This window comes from Anser cygnoides, chromosome 8, assembly GCF_040182565.1.
Source record: "Anser cygnoides isolate HZ-2024a breed goose chromosome 8, Taihu_goose_T2T_genome, whole genome shotgun sequence".
Taxonomy (NCBI): Eukaryota; Metazoa; Chordata; class Aves; order Anseriformes; family Anatidae; genus Anser; species Anser cygnoides.
This window is the reverse complement of record NC_089880.1, coordinates 26,497,343-26,520,545: the sequence shown is the minus strand read 5'-3', so window position 1 is coordinate 26,520,545 and position 23,203 is coordinate 26,497,343. Positions and strand designations below refer to the sequence as shown.

Below are 23,203 nucleotides of genomic sequence, written 5' to 3'. Positions count from 1 at the left end.
CTGCTCCAGGAGAGAACAGGACATGAATCAGGAGTCTAGCGAAACCCAAAGATATGCTTGGCTTTTGTCAGCTGACAAGCATCAGAGCAACTTCCAATAGACAATGGATTACTGAGAGAGTTATTGACGCTGACTACAATCACAAGACTGATGTTGAGCTGCACACAAGTTGCTGGACACCCGATTCAGCTAGCAAGAGAAACCATCCTTTAAGAATGAGAAAAGATGGTTTTGCACCATTAAGGATGCACAGGTGTAGAAAACAGCAGTAAATCCTCCTCTCCAATGTATTATTGCAGATAATGACATAACTTGATTAGAAATTAACCCCTCTTAGCTGTAAGTCAAATTAAGATGATATCCTAAGTTTCAAAGCACTGAGTTTGAACCTCTGAAGTTTTCTGCAAGCAAAAGAGAAGGAAAGGATGTAAGGCCTGGCAAGGCCTCCATTGAGCAGATATCCCAAAAGGAATGCTACCTTCCGCAGAGGGTCCCTCACTTGAGAAGCATGTGGTAAACAGGTTAGCTTGATCACATAAACAGGTCCTCACTCAAGTCAGACACAGGGTACTCCAAAAGCAGAGAAGATCTGAGTGGATGAAGTCTGAAGAGGCAGTTTGCTTCATCTTTCACTTTTTACATGTAAACTGGGCTAGCAGAAGATACAAAGAAGACGATGAGAATGCTGAAGATGTAGACTCCCATGGGCAGAAGATCCCAATCTGGATTGGAAGGTCTCAGGGTGACTATTTCCAGAAGCTAAGGTGAAGGAGATCTTGCAGAGCTCTTCTGGCTGTGGGAAAAAAGCACCTGCACTCTAGGAAGTCAAATCATGATGATCAAATGATGAATCAGCTCTGCAACAGAAGGGGGCAAGTACTTCCTGCTCACCAAGTCTGAGAAAAAGCTACTGCAGGCAGGTCAAATAATCCTGGTCACAAATGTATAAAACACCATCTTATAGCCAAGAAGAGACTCCTACCAGTGTTAGTAAAAAGCAGTCTTGGGAAAAGAGAGAGCAGGAGCTAAGCCAATTTCAAAGCCATTTAGAGTGGTTTTGCACAGGTCACTTTTGTTCTTGGACAAGTTGTCTAGCAAGAAAACTGGGGAGATGGGCAGGGGTAACAGCTGCAGCACAGTACTGTTGAAGGGCAGAAGGTCTTGAGCAGAAGGGAACAGATGAAATGCTGGTAAAGTCAACCTTAGTGCCCTGAAAGTTGAGTTATCTCCTCATGTGCTGTCTACTGCTGCCACAAAAGGCCCTGCCTCTGCATTGTTAGTAGAAACTGCTGCCAATCTCCCAGTGCTTTCCTGGAACTTTCCTTTCCTCCCCTTTGTCTGTCCTCCTTGGGCTAAAACGAAAGAAAAGAAAAAGGGTTAGGGACAAGAAAAGCTGGGCTCGGTGCTTCTAGATAGAAGGGCACAATGGGTTAGAAAAGGGGCAAAACACTGGGGGCAAGGATGGACTGTCAACAAACACAGGGCTCCACCAACAGATCTATTTCAGCTGGCTCTTTCATGGTAGATGGACTACCTTCACACAGACACACAGGGCTGAAAACACCTCAGACTATAGTGTCATCAGATGTACTGAAAAGCCTCATAAGTAGCCATCTATCTGGAGGTCAGTTTCAGACTTGCAGGTGTGCTTGTGCTGTTGAAAAAAACATACCTATAAACCTTCCTCATTAAACTTGATGGGAAGGTAATGTTACTTACTCAAAACAAGTAGTTAAACTGAAGGATAAACTAAATATGCATTAAAAGCATTTACTGCTCTCCAGAACAGGTCTCAGGATTGAAACTGCTAAAAAGTTAATTCGAAAGATTTTTCTCAGCACAAGGGTCATGCCTTCTTGCTTTCTGCCTGTTTGCCCCAAAACTCATTTCAATTGCTTTTTTCCAAATAATCAAGAAATCCGAATTCTTTTGTTCGCCTATGCAGAAAATGCACTAGACAACTGCAGAGAGGCGATAAAGAAAATGACGGATGCAAATTCGATCGTTTTCCTCTGTGTTTAGAAGAGACAAATCATACCAAACATTTTAGAAATCCACCAAGGCACTCATTACTATTCCTATGTTCCTTCTCCCACGGTGCTAATGAATTTAGTTCAGGTACTTAATCCAAACACTGATTTAGATGATCAATATTTGGAGATCATCTTCAATCTGCAGCCCTTACAAAAGGATACGTAACACTGAAATTAGGTTCTCTCTGCTCAAGAAGAGAATATACTTTAGGAAGTAAGAAGCTATAAAAATAAAATAGCTAGGCCACCAAATTAAGATCAACTTACCCAGTCTTTAATGGCATTCAGAACTACATATTCAGACTTGAAAAATAATTCCAGATTTTAGATTTAAAAAGACTGACACATCTTTTTTTACCATTTGTTTTTTTAAATCTTTCACACACAATTGGAATTACCAAACAAAAGGATTATAATCAAATTAAAGCATGCTCTGTATTCCATCTGATTCATGGAAAGACTTTTCCTTTTTCAGTACTAGAACACATTATTGCAAGACCTCTGGTTTTCTGGGCACTTGATTTTCAGCTGCAGTTACACTACTCTATCTGACCACTCCTTCCTCATTGCATTTTGACTGTGGACTCAACTCAATATACCACTCATACAAGTCTCCTTTATTTACTGAAGTACAGTGATACCAATCTGCAAGTCAATTCCTGAACAACCTAAGGTAAGTCACTGAATTTGGCATTTTCCGGCTAAAAGAACTCGTGTGTATACACACCCACCCCATATACACATGCAGAGCCAGCACTATTTATTTTTCTCTCTGTATTTCAGGAAACATTAAGTCTGTGCTTTCAAGGAAGTGAAATACAGGAAAATTAAAATACTTACAGGCATTTCATATCCAGCCACACTTTGTGTGCATGTGCTACTAAATCTAGCCTTTAAATGCAAATTGAATCAAACACCAGAATTGTATTCACTTGGTAAACGGTGAATACCACAGTACCTATGTGTTTCTCTACTCTGAAGGATTCTGTTAGTTCTCATCTACCACTGGAGCAAAGCAATTGCTTTTGATGCTCAGACTAGCCTAACAAGATCTGTACCAAATAAGTGATCAGAGATCAGTGACTAGTTATCACTGCCTCAGAGAATTAATAAAAAACCCTTCCAAGTCAGCAAGGGAATAAACTACCTCTACAAGGTATTTCTCTCGTAAACCCTGATATTAGGCAGGCTTATGCCATGAGGCATGAGTTTACATACTTTCTAAACATTTTAGAAATCTTATCTAACATAATCCCTACATTCTATAATCCTGTTTAATGTAATTTTGAGTGGGCAAAACTGCTGGAACCAGTAATATCTCAAAATGGAAGGAGCTTTCAGAGCACCACCAGTGAACAGGCCATCAAGTGTAAAAGTAGTTTATATCCAGATTAGAGTTAGTCACTTAGGATCAGGTAACTTAATGCTGGGTTTCACAGTGAGCTATACTTATCTGCGTATGGGTCATAAACCTATTTTTTCTTCCCAACAGGAAACATTTTTGGTATGCCCTTTTACTGAATCCTTAGAAGAAACTTACATAAAACACTGACGGTCTTTGTACATGAAGTTTTCAGTGAATAAATGTTCTATTTGCAGTTTCTGAACATAAATAACTGAACTATTTCTTTTGAATGAAAAAATAGATATTCCCCCCAATGATAAAGAAACAATTTTACTAATAACTCAGCAATTTTCAGCTTGGGGCTTTCAAATATAGACTTCACCATCTGTTACCTATTGTAATGAACTGTATTACCTCAAGGTCTCTTTCATAGAGTTAAATTTAACCATTAATCCTGATTTTGCTTTGCAACTTTTCATTATGATTTTGCTTTTGGAGCTTTCAGAGCTCCCTCTTGATCCGAAGACAGGCACTGTAACCTCTCTCCCATCTGCACTATTAGACAACAAAGTCTCACATTGAAATAAAGATTAGCTGTTGCCTGCTGCAAGCAGTGGGCCAATACTAGAAGAGGTTGGTTTACTAAGTTTAAGTAGCATTTTCTTGCTACTGCACACTTTGTCAGACTCAAAAGCTTCCCTCCTGGAGAGCCTTACTGTTAGGCAACATGATTATACCTGGCTTTCTTCCCTCCTGCCTCCTAGGGTCACTGCCACAGTTTGCAGTGCCAATTAATGGCTTCTCCTGAGGATACAGACCTCCTCCAGGCAAGGCTCTCAGAAACAGTCACTGATTCTGGATGCTGAAATTAAGACTGCTTAAGCAGGTCCCAGATTTCAGAAGGGACCAGATATTCAACCTCTGAACAGAACACTCCAGACAGAACCACCAGTTCAGCACCATTCACCGCCTACGCTTGGTTAAATAAATATCTGTGCCATGATTTTTACAGCAGTACCTCTTAGTGCATGTTGGTAAGCCACTTGTTATGCATGGAGCTAGGAAGAAATAATTTTTAATACAGAAGGACAGAAGATACCAGCTTCACCCTTCATGGATGTATTTCTGGAACAGAATGGGTGCACGCTCAGCTTGGTGGGAGCAGAGGCAGAGCATCCACCACTGCAGGCTAGGAATTGACTGGTGCCTGCAGAAGCACACAATGAACACTGCTCACATGGAGAACTCCTCCTGCACTCATAATGCTGCACTTTTTCTCATTCCGACATTTTGTTGGCTTTTGGTTCTTGGATGATGTGGTTCAACACCCAGAGAGTAAGGTATGGACAATCCATTACTTCTAGACAGGACTACAGGCAGTCAGTACTTTTTCTCTTCCATCACATGCTAACACAGATGCTACTGCTTTAAGCTCATTGTTTGTCTTTTCTGCCTTTTCACCGGGATCATCAATATTTATATTACATTTACAATGCCACCATTATTTCTGAACTACAATCTTAATCTAAGTCTATATCAGTCCTGTCATAATTACTTGAAATGAAAATGAAAGATGTAAATCTTTGTGTATAATCATAAAGGAATTCAAAAGGAACAATTTAGAACAGTTGCTTTTTGGGGAGAAGAGCAATGAAGTTCCTGATTATGCATGCAAAGAACATCAAATTGCACCACACAGCAGGAATATGCAAACTCTGTCATATGTTAAGTGATGCACAGAAATCCTGTATCAATAAGTACTCTGCTTTACAGTGTGCCTGGATCATTGTAAGGTATGAAAGATTTGAGAACCAAAAATTTTAGATGCTGCTCATTTGAGAATCAGGGGCTACAAGTTTCTGTGTAAGCTATAGAAACAAAAGTATAATTCAAAAGAGCTCAGATCAGGTCACCAAATCAATTAAGCTTATAACATGCATCCTCTTTCCCCACCTGCAAATTTAGTCAATGACAACGCACTTGGCCAGCAGCGATCGCAATGCTTCTGATGGACACTATGCTGACTATATCTTTTGTTCTATCTTTTGACAACAGAAGCTCAGCATTTCTTCTCTGAAAATTTTCTAACAAATTCAAGCTGTTCCCTTCCTCAGCTTAAGTCAGTGAGATTTATTACTAGCTTTCTTTGGGCAAAAGAAGAAATGGAGTGCATCTGCAGTGCTATACAGTTTAACGTCACTTGTAAGAACTGAGCCTCGCATCCATCTGAAGACATAGTCCTCCTCCGTAAAGTCATCTCCTTTCATCTAAAACTGTTCTAAAATGTTTGTGTCATTTAGTTTTTTCTAAAACTCAAATTCCTTCTTCTCATTTTTTGAGAGCAGCTGATTAAACCTGAACAACTGGGTTGTTGGACGAAATATGCTGTAGCTATGAAATGGTACAGCAGGGACCAGTTTCACTGTTAATTTAAAATGCTAGAATTAATTAGGTAGTGTAAATGAAGAATTTAATAAGCACACTTTACAACCACAAGTTCTGCTTTTATTAAACACCCCTGCCAAATGAAGGCAACTATCTTCAGTCTCTGTTTTTCCTTGTCTCATTACCTTAAAATCTCTGCAGTGAAAAAAACATTTTTCTATTGCAGCCCCTCCCCCACAATTAAAATGTATGCCTGACTTCTATCTCCTCTTTCAAGTCATTAGCATCTTTTAAAAATGCTACTGTATATCCTGCCTGTTCTGAGAAGGTACCAAACAAAACCGAAGTTTACAATTTTGGTTTTGAATACCAAATTAAAGGCTGTCTTAGAAGCTGTCATTCCTATTCAACTCAGTACAGTGTACTACCAAATTAGCATATTTTTTTTAGTAAAGGAATATGCTTGTTTAAACATGTGTCTCTCCAAAGCGAGGGGTAACATCACGAATCAATTTTCTTAAAAAACCCTGCTACTGTTCTAAAAGACCTGTAAAGAGACTTGGATCAAGTGATTACTGCCGACATATAGTGTTTAATCCATTTGAAAAATAAAACAGTTCAGATCATAAATTCTCTCAAAGGGATCCTATATATTTAACAGACTTTGTTTAGCTTTGAACTCCTTGAAAAGAAGTATTTTGAGAGCCTAAACATTATTTCACAAGATCTGCGCACTTGCTTAGCAGTACAGGGAATACAGAATTTAACTGGTTCACGCAAAGGATTCAGTCCAGCCTCCGAAATACATTCAAGATTTTTCTAATGTGGCTTTGCCAGGCTAGCTATTTAACATGATGATTTGGTCTGTGACCTTTTCTATGCCTCTAAACAGATGCTGAAGCATTTGTTTAGCAGCACAAAATAGCACACACTTAGCTGTGATTTATTAGAAGAATTTCTGAACAAACAATGAAAAATTCAAAAGCAGACAAAACCAAACTAATTGTTTCAGACCTCCACCATTTCAGCTCAAATAGCTTAAGAACGCTATTTTTTCTACAACACGTCACTGTTAAATAAATCTGCAGTGATTTTTGATAAGGAAAAGAAGCAAAGAACCCTGTAAAGGTAGTCATTCCTGTAACAGCCTGCTACCATGCTTTGCCAGCCCCAACCCCCCAAAACACAGAAAACAACAAACATGAAATCCAATAAGCCTCACTTACATTATGACCCTGAAAGATGAGTTGGGTATGACCTCAGTACATTTCCATTTTATTACTCCTGATGTTCTAAGAACATCGGAAGATTATTAACTGCTTCTGGCTGACAACTCCATTCAATTTAGTAACTCCAATTTAGTGTGAGGAACACACACCCTAAAATGTAGTAATGTTGCACAATACCTTGATAACAGGCCTGAAGCTTTAGCAGATTAAGTTCTGTTTGCAAAAATAAATGGCACAGAGACTTTGGAGGACAATCATTGTTTTTTTCCTCCTTCCCCAACTTGGTTTGGTTCTTATCTGCTTGCATCACTTCTTAAAACATGCAGGCTCCGAAATCATTTAGGTGTGGTGACCTCAAAGCACTTTTTATTTTAAAAGAATAGTTATGAAATATTTTACTGATCATAACCATTTTTATGCACTTGGTATGGAAACAAGAAATATAGGCAGAAGCTACCCAAGAATACATCCATAAGATCATATAGCCTATTTCTCACGTCTTCGAATACAGAGACAAAAGCCCGGAGATAAAATGGAACAAGAAGAACACTGTTCCTAGCAGATGAAGTAATGGTTCCACTTACAAAGGCTGCCAATTCTACATGAGAACAACACAGAATATATAAAACCTTGGTGTTTTATTTCAAGTAAAACCCCATGAATTTAAGGCGTATGGGAAGAAAAAAGCTACTGAAATGTAGGACCTGCCATGATCAAAATTCAGGCTAGGCACACTAGACTTTTGCAGACAAGGGTTAGTCGTTCACTTCCACCTGAAATAACTGAAGTAACCTACGGTTTGATTTTTAAGATCATACTCAAACTGAAAAGAAAAAAACACATGGACCTAAACTAGTCTGGTAGCAGGTATCAAGGGTGGTATGTCATACTGAGATATTGAGTCAGCTAGGTTTGTAAGAATGAAGAGCTTCAGCTCTTCACATGGAAATTTTTGGAGAGGAAGACTAAGTGATTTTTTCTTTTAAGAAAAAAAAAGTAAAGAATAAATAAAAAGTCAAGTCAATTTTTCAATCTGTTTTTTTCCATACCCCTGAAGCTGCATCCCAATCAGAAGATATATTGAAATAGATACATCATGGTCAACATGCAAGAAGAAAGCTCTGCTGGACTACACTTCTGAGGACTTGAGCTGCCCTGGGGCTACTGCCATTTATTATGTGCCTCGTGTTGAACAAGAACATTGCTATATGTCAGGAAGTAAATAAAAAAGAAACATTGCATGTTTAAAAGCACTAAGCAGATCTTCCTAATGCTGCCAATAAAACAGCTGCCAGGCTGTTAGAGGTAGGTATGAAGACTTGTCTTTCAAATTCCTTATCTTTGCTCAGCACCCCTTTCCCACAGAATGCATGCCCAAGCTGCCTAGAGTGCATCCTTAAGAGATGGCTCTTGTTCTGGAACCCTTTGCTTCCCAAGGCTGCTGCTTTTCTTTGTGCTAAACATAACACTGGTGATGCACTGAACAGCAGTGAAATTTCAGCTGTTCCCCACCTACAGCGTGAGTAGACACACAGCCTATAAAACTAACCTATAAAGCAAGCTATAAAAAGTCATTGCTCATCCTGCTGTTGTCTCGTGCATCAGTGAATTCCTGGTTGTGGCAGCAAAGATACAGAGCAGGTTAGGCGCACTGGCACCTGTCCACACCTTTAGTGACGGTGCAGACACCTCTCTCCTCTGAGAGAAGATCTGTAATGGGAAACTTCTCTCATTCTGAAGACACCTACAAACGGGTGCCATGTCATGCAGGAAGGGGTCATCACAAATTAAGGTGTCTTCAGGGAACAAATCTAAGTTCATTAACCAATATCCACAAACGTCCAAAAAATTGAGAGCAGTGGCCCCCAACTACAGACCACTGCTGCTCCAGAAAAGCATGGTAAGTGGGCTGTGAGGGACACAAAGAACCATCATGACTTTGAAGTGTTGCTAACAGGCAAAAATTTGATGAAGGATGGCAAGGTTCAAAAGAAATAATCGAAATTATGAACTGTCAGTTCGCTCAAGCAATTTAGACTATATTCCTATAACTGAGTCAATGCTAAATACAAAATAAGTAACGATAAGTGTTATTTATTCAGGGGGGTTCGACTAGAACTTCAGAGGTCCCTTCCAACCTCAGCCATCCTGTGATGGATCAGGAAGGCAGTATCGTTGTCTGAGCTTCGCTGCAAGAAGCTGCATAGGAAGCGTTATATGCACGCACACTGGTAATGTTTGTTCCTCCCCTCATTTCTGTGCACAGGTTAGAAATATAAGGCTTCTTCTACAGTTGTTCTAGAACCAACGTATATCACTGAAAACTAAAGGCCTACCACATGAAGAAGTTTACCGTGATATTTGCAGTAAGTCCCACACTAAACACTTGTAACATGAGCACTGGGGTTTCACTGACCCTGATGTATGTGAAGGTGAACGATGCTCGAGCGCTTACCTGTGATTTTGTCTCTCACGAGCTTGCAGGATTCTATTTCACCGATGCTCCCAAAGAGACTCCTGAACTCCTCCTGGGTCATGTTCTGGGGTAAATAGTTGACTATGAGGTTGGTTTTGCTGTCATCTGTGGCAGCCCCTGTCTGCATGGGGGAAGGGCAGTTTCTACTGTTGCTGGAGGGTCCATTGGTTGTATTGGAAGTAGGGCCATTCGACACCTGAGGCTCCATGGTGCTAATTATCTAAATCAAAATAAGAGGAAAAGAGAAAGAAGCCTTAAGTTTCATAGATACAATTGCTATTTTTAAAGATACTTACAAACGAATGAGTAGGTAGCATTCATGGCCAATTTAGATACTTCAACAAAAAACCCTGCTTGATTCCTCTGTTATTGTTGCAAAGTAGGTCATGCTAGTCTTTGGCTGTGAGCATATACTAAGATGCAGTTTAAAAAACCCTTCTTTTTTGTTAATGCGAAGCTGATTTCTGCTTTCATCACACAGCCATTTTCACAAATGTATATTTAAACCACATAAATTTAATTATAATTTAAGGTAATAATCATAATTAAAATTATAGTTCCATTAAATCAGATTAAGTAAGTGTATGGCTCTATATGAAAAGGTAAAATATTTTACCTATTTAATAACGGTATCACAGAGTGCAATGACAACAACATTAACCAGGCACAGTCAATCTGCAAAGTGTCGTCATTTGGACTGCCTTCGGTTAATAAACTCAGTGTCCCAAGACATAACACTTACTGGTTCCAGTGATGACCTATATTCTCCAGTTATTTTTTTCACTAACGAACTGACACCTCTTTAAATAATAAAGCCCTGGATTTGCAATCTTCGGAGATACAAAGGTCGTTAGGTATTTACTGGAACCAGAAAGGTTTAATCAGAATGAGCTTATCAGGCACAGACTGGAATTTTAACAAGCAGTTCTATCTTGAAACACGGAACTCTGATTTTCAACAATACTCAGATTTATACTCAGATTTTTCCAAAACATCACGCAAGAACCCATCCCAGCAAAGCAGATGCATGCCAGTGGCCCCATTATCACCAGTGCACCTGGCCACGTGGGTGCAGATGTCTGCAGGGTATGGACCAGAGAACCAAAGTCTACAGCACAAAGCTGCAGAGATATGGACGAAGAACGCCAAAAGCCTGGGCACTGCCCAGGTATCTGCCCCAACCGCAGTGCCCAGCCTGTCTGCGGCTGCCCACAGAAGGACACAGTCGCAGATGTGAATGAACCGAAGCAATGCAAATGGCAGCTTTCACTGTCTGCTGTAAGATTGGCACTAGTGCAGCTGCACTGGCATCTGTCAAAGCCCATCCCTAGGACAGGACGGACAGACAACAATGGACAGACAGACAACGGTACAGGCTGGAGCCACAGGAAGGTGCACTGCAGGGATGGGCACAGAGGAGAACAACCGACACTGAGCCTCGCACTCATCTCATCCTGTAATTATTGTAATTACTCATGACTTAATTAGCTTTCTTTTTTAAAGCCAGGGAGGTACATATTGCAACAAATTAGGCTTGTAGTTTGGGGGGGATGACACCGAAACAGGGGAGTCTCTTCTAAAATTAGCTGCATCACAGCGGTTACATTTCTAAATAGCTTATATGGTCAGTGGTGGTTTTCTTTTTTTTTAAAGCAACACCAAAGCACTTCAACTTAAAGCTTCATTTATAGAATAACCCTCCTTTTTAATCAATGGAAACAAGTTTTGAATTACTATTATTTTTATTGGGCCCAGGATTACCTACTTGGTATAGCAATTTCCAAATCAAAAATAAACCCTGCCATATTGTGTAGCAACAGAAAGGCCTTCAGCCACAAAGCCAAATCATTTTGAATATGAATTCCCCAGGAACAGTAACCTCCTGGAAGCAGTCAGCACGCCTGAGTCAGAAGCCCACTGCCGATTTGGCCAGCCACGCACCACCGCCGACACCTTCCGTGAGGCAGCATCGACCCCGTGTGCTTGGTGTTCAGGGCCTTCCGTCTCACCCGCTATTAGCCACATTCCCTCTTCCAATCCGATTTCATACATGTATTTACTCACACATAGTAAGTACTTTGGATGCTACTAAATCTGTTTAGCTCAGGAGTCCATCTGGAAGATAATCTTTTGATCTCTGCATCCCTAGCCTTACAGCGGACACTAACTCCAATCCTAAGCTCGCTAATAACCTGCTGCCCGGGTGTGTTCTCCTCACACTAAGGGTAACGCTCACCCTGTGAGGCACTGCTCAGTGTGCTCATACACACCGTATCAGTTTAATTAAAACAAAAGAAATCCAGTCCAGGTTTTCCCTGAGCACCATCCTTGTGCTGATGAAGCCTGGCGTCCCTCCCTTGAGGGAAGCAGAAGATGGAGGCCGCCACCACACAGGACCAGGCCTGCTACAGCACTATGGCTTGTCCTGCACTGCTGACCACCACCACCACGCTGTCATTGCCTTTTGGCTGAAGGTGATTATTTCATATGCTGTAGCAAATTTTCACCCGTTCTCCATTTCATATAGTAGCTTCCACGCTAGACGCTCCACCAGGACAGTGCATATTTTCCCCTCGAGTCTGTGTTCAAACCCCATTCTCTTAGCCAGTGAAAGCCTCGCAATTAACAAGGTACAGTCAGAAGGTGACAGTAAGACAGCTGATGTGGTTAACTGCAGCTGTGTATTTAAGTCATCTGACTAGATCATTTCTATTATGAAAGCAACACAACAAACTGCAATTTTGGGGACTGGTCCTGCACCTAAAGCAAACAAAATACTGTACCTGGTTTCAGTTACAGCAGAAGCAGGACTTCAGCACAATTCAATGAGAAAGGTACATCACCTATTATTAGCAACAGGAACAAAATCTATGTACAGTTTCCCACAATAAACAAAACCCCACGATCTTTTAAAAAAGTCTATTAAAGCAAACAAAATTCAAAGCTGGCTGGTGTCCTACTTACGTGTTTTGCAAACTTTTTAGTTGCATTTTAAGCATGGTTACCTTCCACTCCATGCAAATAAATACAATTTAACTAAGATATTTAACAAATACTGAATATTAGAGGTAAGCTGCTCAAGAGAAATCTGTTCTTGAACAAATAGATTCTAGTATAATACTTCTGAGTACCTTGGCATAAACCTGTGTTGCACCAGGCACCAGGTTTTCTTCCTAGTTACTCTTACTCAGCTCCAATTAGGTTTTCCTGAATAGATTTTTCAATAGTAGAAAGGAAAAAAACAATTATTTGACCTTCAAATTATTACAAAATTGTAGGTTACTAAAATTGATTTGCTATGTAAGAAAAAATATTGGATAGAGAAAAATTGTAAGATTTATTAGAAGTGTTTATTTTTTTACTGAATAATTTTCCAGTCTGTGCATAGTGATTTCTGCGTAAGAACTGGTAAGTACCAGAGCATGAATTCTTGTGGCCTCAGAAGAGTAATACTTATTTCAGCAGTACATACTGATTTATATTACTAAAGACTTAATGGTAACAAAAAGGTTAAGTCCCGGTCCCCTTTTCAAGCACAGTCTTCTCCCCTACACATCTACCTCAAACTGTTCGGAGTTCAACATGCATTCACAAGGACACTGATGGTTGATAAGCGTTAATATTAAGATGTTGTTAATCCCACATCAGTCAGCACATTACTTAAGAACAACTATATTATTTATTCAGGGAGTAGATTTTAACATGCCGTTCACTTTTTTCTGATTTATAACACTAAGATTTAGATCGTTAATTCAATATTTGTATCACAATATGGACATTTCTGAAATTGATACTGGAGTTTCCAGGAGCTCACTCTCATTATGCTTTAATTACTGGTAATAACGTTATTTTATTGTTTTATAAAAAGAATACTGCGCTGCAATTAAATTCCAAAAAAGTATAAAAAGGAGCCTATAAATCTACTTTCAGCTCATCAAGAGCTTTATAAATCTACCTTTAGCTCATCAAGAGCTTATATGGATACTAACAGAACAAATATGGAAACTGAACAGTAATTTAACACAAAAATATATACTTTTCAAGTATAAAAATACACTATCCCTTGTAGATTAGTATTACACCTCTACATATGCTATATAAAATTGGCAGTGTTTTCATTATTTTGTAGCCCTTCTCAAACCTAATTTAGGTAGCTACTACTGGTCTTGAAATACTGCAGAACGAATGTATACTGATGTGTATTTGCTACTGTTATAGTATCACAGGTTTTCTTTTCCTTCATTTTTTGCCTGACTTACAATGCTGCAACATTATTTTCTATATACAGGTTAACAGTATCTTTGAAGAAAAATAAATTAGTTGCTGTTTTTAGACACTGATAATTTAAGCACCAATATTTGAATATTCTATCTTCATAATGTTATTACTATTATTACTTTTAATCTGTGACTTAGACAGAATTTCAAGACTGATTTTGTCAGTTAAACAAAGACAACCCGTATCTCAAATTGTGGATATGTTTCATCACACTGCTGCTTATAAAAATCGCTTCTTGGTGTACTACTTTTCTCTGTATGGTAATGCAGCCGCCAAGTAGAATGTATTTTGGTTTGACAGATTTCACAAAGAAAAGCTTTGCTGCTCAGGAAGACAGCATAAGCTTTGCCAGTGTTTTGCAAAACACTGCTTACCAAAAGGCTTCGTATAACCCCTCCTACAAAATATCAGCAACAAATACCCATTATAGCAACTCCTACGTTCCAAATAATGTTTCAGAAATACTTCTGCCATATCTTCATATACATTTTTTCCAATTAATTCAATTAATTTCAATTTATTCCTGCTCAAGTATTAGCTCCAACAATAATGCAAATACCTGTATGTATAAACAAAACTATTACAATGCTTAAACAAGCCACAATAACTGACATTAATCTTCAGTTGCTATTACAGTAAATGTGTGACATCCATCTACCATTACAAAGCACAGTTAATGAATCATTTAGAAAACTACCCACAGACTGATTAAGACAGTCTTATCTTCCTATTGCATGCATAAGCAATAGCCAATGGCTCCATAAATGTAAATATATGTGTTGTATATTTACAAGATTTGTTCTCAGTAGTCTAAAAGAAGATCTGCACGTTGGACTGAAAAACTGTCACATACATACACTGTGAGAAGCCTGCATTCAGCAAATAATTTAACACCCTTTCTTGTTATCTGAGTTACATATGCTCTGCTGCCCATTTTCCACAATGAAGAGAAATGAATCTGAGAGGGGGAAGAAAATCCAGTAGCAATTAGGAATCTTAAAAATAAGTACATGTATAGGCACCAAAGAGACGTATCTGAAACGGTCTTCCTAAAAAACACAACAAAATGAATAAAATTCTTAAGTCTATGAAGGATTCAGGAGTCCTTAAAATGGAGCTGTCCACATAAGTCAGAAATGTTATCTATGAATAATAAACTGTTCACAGCACCTAAATGCCAAGAAAAATGATCATAGTAAATTACGCCTCATGAACAATTCATGAGGTCTAATTTTATATTATTTCTAAGTGTTCATTAATGAACAAACTCAGAACATTCTCCCATAAAAAAGAATTTAGATAAATAATGCAAAGCTCTTACTTTATCTAAAAAAGCTCTTTAATTAGCATTGCAAGTTGTTTGCTTTTACATGGGAAAACAAATGGTGCCATGGCAGAGGTCCCATAGCCATCTCCTGAATAAGGATGACAAAAGGAAAAACAAACAAAACCTCTCCAACAAAATAAACACCAGTGTGTTTTTTTTTTTAAAGGCTCAGCATCTCTTCTTCTGAGCACAAGGAAGTCAGGATGGTGCAGAAATCTGGGTCCCACATCTTTTCTGCAGGTGGGAAAGGCCCAATTGTAGGAGCTGCCCTAGAAATCCAGCCACAGGCCTCCCATCTGCTCCCACACTTGTCTTTGACACAGCTATTCCCATAAGGCTGACCCATAGGTATTGTGTGGAACAAAGACCTGCAAGATCAGGCCCCTCGACCCAGGACCAGCAGCTGTATGCCCCTGCCCCAGTTTAATGCTGCCACTTCTCACTTCAGTGGGATTAAGCCCATCTCCTGTGTTTTTGCTGATTTTTGCTGGATGGTAAGATCTTCAGGACAGATCATGTCTTCCCACTGGAGTGTTTAAAAACAGTGATTTTTAACTATTCATGGGTTGAAAGCCTCAACTCCACCAGGAGCAAGCAATTGGTGCACCTGAACCTTGCAGGCACGTTAAGTGCTTCCGTCAAAACTGACCTTCAGAGAGGCAGATGATGCTCTGTGTGCAGCTCCAGTACAGATTCTTCTAACATAACTGTCAAATTTCACTGTCAATTACGTTTTTATTAAAGCTTATGTACCACACAACTAGGCTTTGCTATTATTTACCTAATAAATACATCATGAACATGAAATACAGAAGGAAAACGAAGCTTTTGAGCAAAGCTGCCTGAAGGCAAATCCAATATCCCAGAAATGAATCATTATCAAACCCTCCATATTTTGACATACTCCCCACTCATATACACTTTTACATGCTGTATCTTTCCCTCCTTTCCAGGGGAAGTCATTAAATATCTTAAATATAGATATAGCTGAAAGTCTCAGCTCAAAATGAGCAGTCACCAGCTCTGGCACCAAGGCTAGAGCCTTACAAAAATCTGTTTCAGAGTGCACTACACTCAAGTTGAAATAATGGTGTTCAAATGTTTTCAGTAAGTTCACATTTCTTGGGTGCCCCGATAATTGTACAGAGCACGCAAGTGATCCAAATGGAGAACAACAAATGCATTCATTTTAAGAAACTATTTTCAGTTCAAATAAATGAGAAAATTATTTTCTTTAATAGCTCGACTTATCTTGATCTAGTCCATTATATGCTTTTGCATGAATATGCTGAAACAAAATATTTTGTCCCCAATTTGCAGCACAATGAATGTAAAGTTTATTGGCAATATTACTTATTATCACAGCAATGCCTGAAGGATAGAACTGATACTAGCATCAAGTCACGCTGGATGCCACAGAAATGGGTAGGCAGGGCAGGGACTTTCACTGCAGCAGCACAAGAACTAGAAAGACAAACCCTGTTATTTTTATTTCAGGTTTTGCAGAAGGTAAAAACAAAAGGACGACAAACCAGAGGAAAGCAGACCACTGAAGTCATATCACAAGCTGTGACAGCTCTAGGAGGGTAACAGCCTATACACAAACCTGACCTAGTCATAGGGTCACCTTTCTTCACAACTTTGGAAAAAGCAAAACAGTATTATCATGCACTAAATCACATTTATCTGAAACTCCAAAAAGTTTTCTGTTCCAATGAAGTACGGGATCAACAGTTGTAGACTTGACTTCAATGACAGAAGGGACTAGGTTAAAGAAAAAAGGTAAAGTAACTCAAACATTTCATCAATAGCTAAGGTGCAACTAGAGTAAGCCATGCTCAGAACTCCACGTCCAATAACCACTAAGATAGTAAACAAACATCACATACTTTGTACAGTCTCTTGCTACAGGTATTCTGGGGCTAAGAAATGGAGAAGGGAGCACTACAGTTAGGGTACTGCAGTTCAGTCCTCCCCAAGCCTGCAGAAAACACATGGAAATGGAGAGCAGTGTACGGGTAAGCAGTTCATGTGCAGTGATTTCTGGGAAGCACAATAAAATACATGTTTGTAAGGACATACATGTTATTCCAGCAGCGGAATATTGTTACAGATTTACCATATGTATTACCTCAACTCACAGTATTTGTTGTTCTTTATGAACTGCTACCAGGCTTCACTGCTGTTTCCAGCTTCTTTGCTCGTTGAGATGACTACGAAGAAGCCATGCATCCCATAAACCTCAGCACTGTCTGGCTCTATTCTTCAGTGTTCTCCAAACATCTAGGGAAGTCTACACCAAGTGTGCTCAACAGCCCTAAAGCGATCAGGCAGTTGGACTTCATCTTTGTAGGTCCCTTCCAACTGAAGGAATCCGTTCTACCAGCACTAAGGGAAGGTAAAATGGAAAAACTAACTAGTAACAGGCAGTGGTCACAGAAGTTGCCTCCTACCCCTGCACCAAACTAAGTCCTTTCAACTAAGGCAAACCAACTTCTTGTAAGCCTGTCACTTAAAGCTTCTTTATTTAGACTGGTTTCACTGGAATTTGCCTGTAATCATTTCTGTCATTAAACTTGATTTACATATGAAAATATAGGAGAATGCAGCCTTGATTTCACAGTACTCAGCCGCAGCTCTGGCATGCGGCTTTGGAGAAAGGAGTCACAGACAACACCCAGAGAGGAAAATGGACACGTCCCCGGCCTACTCAACGGGCCTCACCATCAGCTCAGGTCAAAGCCCCTTGTGATTCCTTGTCCCCCCACACCATGGACCTGAACAAAGGTGGTGGCAGGGGGCTGTCCTACTTCTGTGCCAGGACAAGGCCACCAATGGCTCCTGCCCACTCATGTCCCTAGGGTGGCCTCTGCTCAAAGGCCTGTACGTTTCCGAAACCAGAACAAAGGCAATGCAGTCCAGCACTACCTTCTGAAGAAGTGTTTATTTCTTCAGTCATCTTATTTCTGCCAAATTTGTGTCAGACCACTCACACCAAAAGTTTCACAAGGGTCTATTTTATTTATTTTATCATTCTGTATCGTTCCTTATTCCCTCCTAGCTTTTTTTTAAACCTAAGTCAGGAGCTACTATTTATTCTTCCAAGATGCATACAAAGGCCAAAGGGATTTGAAGAAAAACAGAAACAATCTCAACAGTAAGATGAGATATTTCTTTGATTGATGCTACAAGCCAAAGTCTGATGAAAGCATCTTTTTCCACCATGGACAGCATTTTATCAGACAGATGCCACAAAGGCAAGAGGTCTCCACCTGACTGCCTAGTCATCTCTTTTTCAAGAGGGACAAACAAAAACTGTATTTAAATGTCTGTGTTAGCCGGGTGATAAGAAAGCCAAAAACATTCAGTATTTGAGACAAACCCTGAAAGATTGGAGAGGTTCTCAAAAACCTCAGTACTACATAATAGTAATAATACAAGAGCATGCCAGAGACAAACACCTGAAACAGCTTTTCAGTGTGAAGGAGATAAAACCTAAAAATACACTGAAGCAAAAGGAATGTAAATTAAGAATATCTTTCTATAGTTTTTCTTGCTTTCTAGATTTTATTTCAGCTTGCAGTTTTGTTTCCTAATCACCACCTACTTGTTTAGTTTACTGACCATATTACCGAGTTGCATGTTGCTAATCTATATCTGAACTATATTACCAACCTGGGAATACGTGTGTCATATTGTGTACTCATGCACAGATTCCCACGGGTACGTATATGTAAGTGCAATAAGCAGACAGCTGCAAGTCTTCAGCTGCTGTAGACCTGTCACAATTCCACTTTGTTTTTCCCTTTAAGAAAATACTCTAGAATCATTTGCAACCTGAAAGTTTAGACAGTGAAAACTGTATTACAAGCCATACTGTATAACCATGCTACCAGATCAAGATTAACTACAGAAGTCTACTTACCAGAAGCCAAGGCAAAGCAGGCCAGAGCAGGCTCTCCATGAAACCCAGGAACATCCAACCCCCCACTGCTGTTATTACTAGCAAAGTTCTAGAAACAAAAGCTATAATTTTCAAAAGCCCTCAAGTAATTTAAGAATCATTAATGTTCACTGCAGTAGGATTTCAGCTTCTAAGCCATATATACACATGCTTTTTTTTTTTTTTTTTTTAAGTGTTGCCCATACATTTTTCATGCAAAAAGAAGTGCTTATATTATGCAGAAATTCATAGCTTCGCAAGACACACACCACAACCAAGGTATTTTAGGCTCTGTCCTCAACAGGACCTTAATGAAGACACACTGGTAAATGCAATTAGGAAACACTAATCAACATGTGTACATCTCAACTGCTGGCAACAACATCTCTATGGATACTGCTGCTCGCAGGTCTAAGAGACAGACCCCAAAATAGGATTTAGCGAAACCCAGGAATTTCCATCCCCTTCATCAGAGTTACTAGCTTACTGCGAAGTAACCTATTCTCACCTTCTCTTAAACTGAACTGGACTAGCAATAAAGATGAAATTTACAGCTTTTCTGCAATTCACCTGCAAGTCTACAGCCCTGCACCACACTGATGTTGCTTACAGGAATAACATTTTTGTGAAAAATAGGGATTCTTCTTTCTGTAACATACTCTGGTAGACAAAGTTACAATGAATTACTCCGAAGTAATATGTCCATCCCTATCTTAAGGGTCATGAACAGAAAATTTAAGTTGAGAATTTGAGAAATTTCTGCAAGAGGAGTGATAAGAAATGACCTTCTAATATACAGAGGTAGACATTTACTTGGATGGTATCACAAAGTATTTACACAATGGCTTAAACAAAATAAGTTAATGTATGGAAGGGACAAATATCAATAATATTTACTTGAATTAGATCTCATGCAGAAAAGTACCTACGCTGAGATCAAAGACCATTACCCACAGTTTAATAATGCATTATTCATCAATAAAGGACAAAATATGAAGGACATACTCATCTGTCACAGGTCAGGCTAAAGGACCCTTCCTAATGGTTTATCCTAGACAGAAACAGTGTTTGAAATAAGACAGAGACACACCCCAGGCCAAACCAAATAAATTCATATTCAAGTTCACCAAATCCTTACTCCAACAAACAAGTATACCCTAGACACCAACACATCAAAAAAGTCTTTCAGAAATCCTCTTAAAATAAAGGAATGGGCCCACGGTTAGCAGTCCTGGTTATGATGTGATTAGGTTAACACCCCCTGCCAGCAGCCCTGCCAGCCTTAGCCCCTGCTCATGGGCAGGGCAGGTCCCAGGTCACTACAAAATAGTAACTCAAACCCCATATGCTACATTTTGCTCAGAGGGGAAGAGGCAACCATTAAAAAATGGCAGCAGCGTTAAGATTATTAGGCAGAAGCATCTTAATATCCCAAACACAGAACATCTTACTCAACTGCTTCAAAATACAGAAAAAAAAATCAAAATAACTACGCTAATGCCATTTCCATTGTTTAATTTTCCCTTCCAATATTCACCAGTCAGACTTAAAGCTTCTTTAGAGCTGGATCCAGTCCAGTGTTTCGCCTCAAAGAAGGAAAGCTCACGACAATAACAGAAGACATGACCTTGTGTCATTATTAAAGCAAAAAAAATAAAGACAAAAATCACCTAAGCATCTCTGGTTGCTGGGGCATTCAGCCTAGGTGCCACAGTCGGCTCTGGGGTGGGAGCCTCTGAAGGGAAGGGAACACACTGGCTCCTGCCAAAATGGCTGTAAAGCTTCTTGATAACCAAATACCATCACACAAATAATGTTCGATTTTTGCATATAGCAAAGACTAATCATGGAAATTAAACTCAATTTCTATCCCAGTGAGCATCTACATTTATGAACATTTCTTTCAGTAGTTGGGTAATGACAAGCAGAGACAATAGAAAAGGATTCTAAAAATACACTACTCTTTTTCCTGGATTAGTGTGTCTACAGTTAAATATAAACTGTACTCTATAAATTATCAAACACAATGTCAAATTCTGAAGTGCACTCCGGAATCTCTCACAGAGCACACGAAATAGAGAAAATCGTAATTTAGTCCTGGCCCAGTTAGGCTAAAGAACAATACGCTACCGTGCTGGATCATGGCGCTACCTTCCATCGGTGGCCACACTAAAAATGGCCACAACCACCACAGCAGTTGCGCACTGCATTTTTCAGGACCCTCTGCATCAAGCAAAGAGATTAATTCCCTGAACAGCTGCTCTTACAGGAAGGAAATCAACAGCAATATTGCTACAGAATAGCTGGCACACGCACATTAGGAAGAATTTCCAGCTTTCACGCTTTCTGCTAAAAATCAACTTCCCCCTACTCATCTACTGCCAGTAACTTCATTTGGAGCAAAGATATACAGGGAGCGGTATTAGAACTATTTTTATTTAAGGAGTGTTTGTTTACATGCATTATTACTTCCACGGCATCGTGACTGCGCCTTCTGCTCTGCAGAAATAAAAGGGGCGAGTCTGTGCCCACCAGCTCTTCTGCACGCCGTAGAGCAAAGAGCCACTGACCGCCACCTCAAGCTCCAGGTATACCAGCAGGAGAAGGTGAATACAAGGACAGCAGATAACCACATTTGCAAACCCTTCTATCGAGTGAGGAACTACATATCCCCAAATCTCTGTTCCCAAATGCAGAATGCGTTAACAGTTCACCACGGTGTAGGAGCTTAAACATGGGTTAACCCTGTATGGTGGTGAATTCTGTATGACCAAGCACGGAATTGCTGAAGTCTATGGAGCCCACACCACATCAGCTCCAAAGGACAGAGAACAGGCACAGCCTCCTCCCCACAATTCAGTGTTCAACTCAAAGAAGCCTATTAGTATTTTGCCTGCGTGGTTTTTACCATGAACCTCTCAAACCTGAGCTGCTATGAATAGGTTCACTTCCTACCCGCTGTAAGCACATAGCACACATCTAGAGTTTAAATTAATCTGTTTATTAAACAAAAAAAATCCCCAATGTGAAATCTTCCAAGAAACTTTAGCCTAATGATAACTCCGAGTCAAATACCAGTTTTGCTTTTAATAGCCGTAGAAAAATGTGGACTTCTGGTAACTGTACTCATCTGCACCGCAAGAGATAACGTGACAGTCGGCTCCTGGAATTCCACGTTCTCATTGGGCAGCCGCACACAACACTACGGGATGAGTCAGATCCAGCTTAAATTATGAATTGTGAGTATTGTTGTCTTTGCCAGTTTTCAAGTACGCAATTATGAAAGATTCATAAGGGAAGGAAAAATAAAAGAGGACAAGCTTCCTTCATCCCTCATGTACCTACAAAAGCTTTTAAGGAGCACTCAACCTGGGAGCAAATACAGAAGAGTCATCAGCTCCTCCAACCGAGCACGCACGCAATCACAAGCTAGCGCACGGGGCCCAGGCGCAGTGCGGTGACCTTCCCATCTTTTTCGGTCTCTACATGGGACAATGTCCTCACCAAGTGTCCCTGAGGACATGAGACCCAGAGGGAGCCATTGGTTTCCCTTCCACAGCTCAGCCAGTGCACCGAGGCGCATGGTGGAGCAGTGGGGTAGGAAGGACTGGCACTACTGGAAGGGTTCCAGTAGCACCAGTGCTTTCTGCCAACACCAAAAGGCACCGACGTGGGCAGAAACCTGTTACGCAGAGAACCTTCCTGAAGCACTGGATTACAGAGCAACTTCCAGTACTCATTCGCATCTGCTCTGAAACAAACATATCACGTTGCCTTTACCTCCAGGACTTCTGGATGCTCAGAAGTGGAACACTCTACAGCCCCCATCTTAAAAAATGCTGGCACACGATCCCCGCGTTGGGAAAAACACCAACTGTAACATATGAGAGATTTCATAGCAATAAAAATGAATTTAGTATTAAGAAAATAAATGAACCTAAGGAAAAGTATTTTTTAGAATTCAAGGACGCATAATTTCCCATCACAACAGCACTGCTGACGCAATTGCGTGTGCCTTAGCAACAAAGGCGTACTACAGCATCTTATATACATCACGACTCTAAATATTGTCAACGCCAGGCTTGCATTTTATCATGCAACTAACCCATTTCCGGAAAGGACACACAAAGGTTTAACCATTTTTTTCCCCTTAAGTGTTTTTTCTTAATATTCTGTTTTTACTTCCC

The 23,203-nt window shown here is 39.9% G+C and overlaps 1 protein-coding gene across 7 annotated transcripts in view; it reads right to left on the bottom strand.

The window, feature by feature from the left end:
• Positions 1-23,203, bottom strand: part of ELAVL4 (ELAV like RNA binding protein 4) — a 78,980-nt gene that overhangs the window by 32,281 nt on the left and 23,496 nt on the right. For all 7 annotated transcript variants that reach the window (XM_067001247.1, XM_067001244.1, XM_013176330.3 and 4 more), the window contains exon 2: positions 9,448-9,688. In XM_067001247.1, coding sequence (XP_066857348.1) covers positions 9,448-9,688 — 241 coding nt within the window. The remainder of the gene's footprint in view (positions 1-9,447; positions 9,689-23,203) is intronic.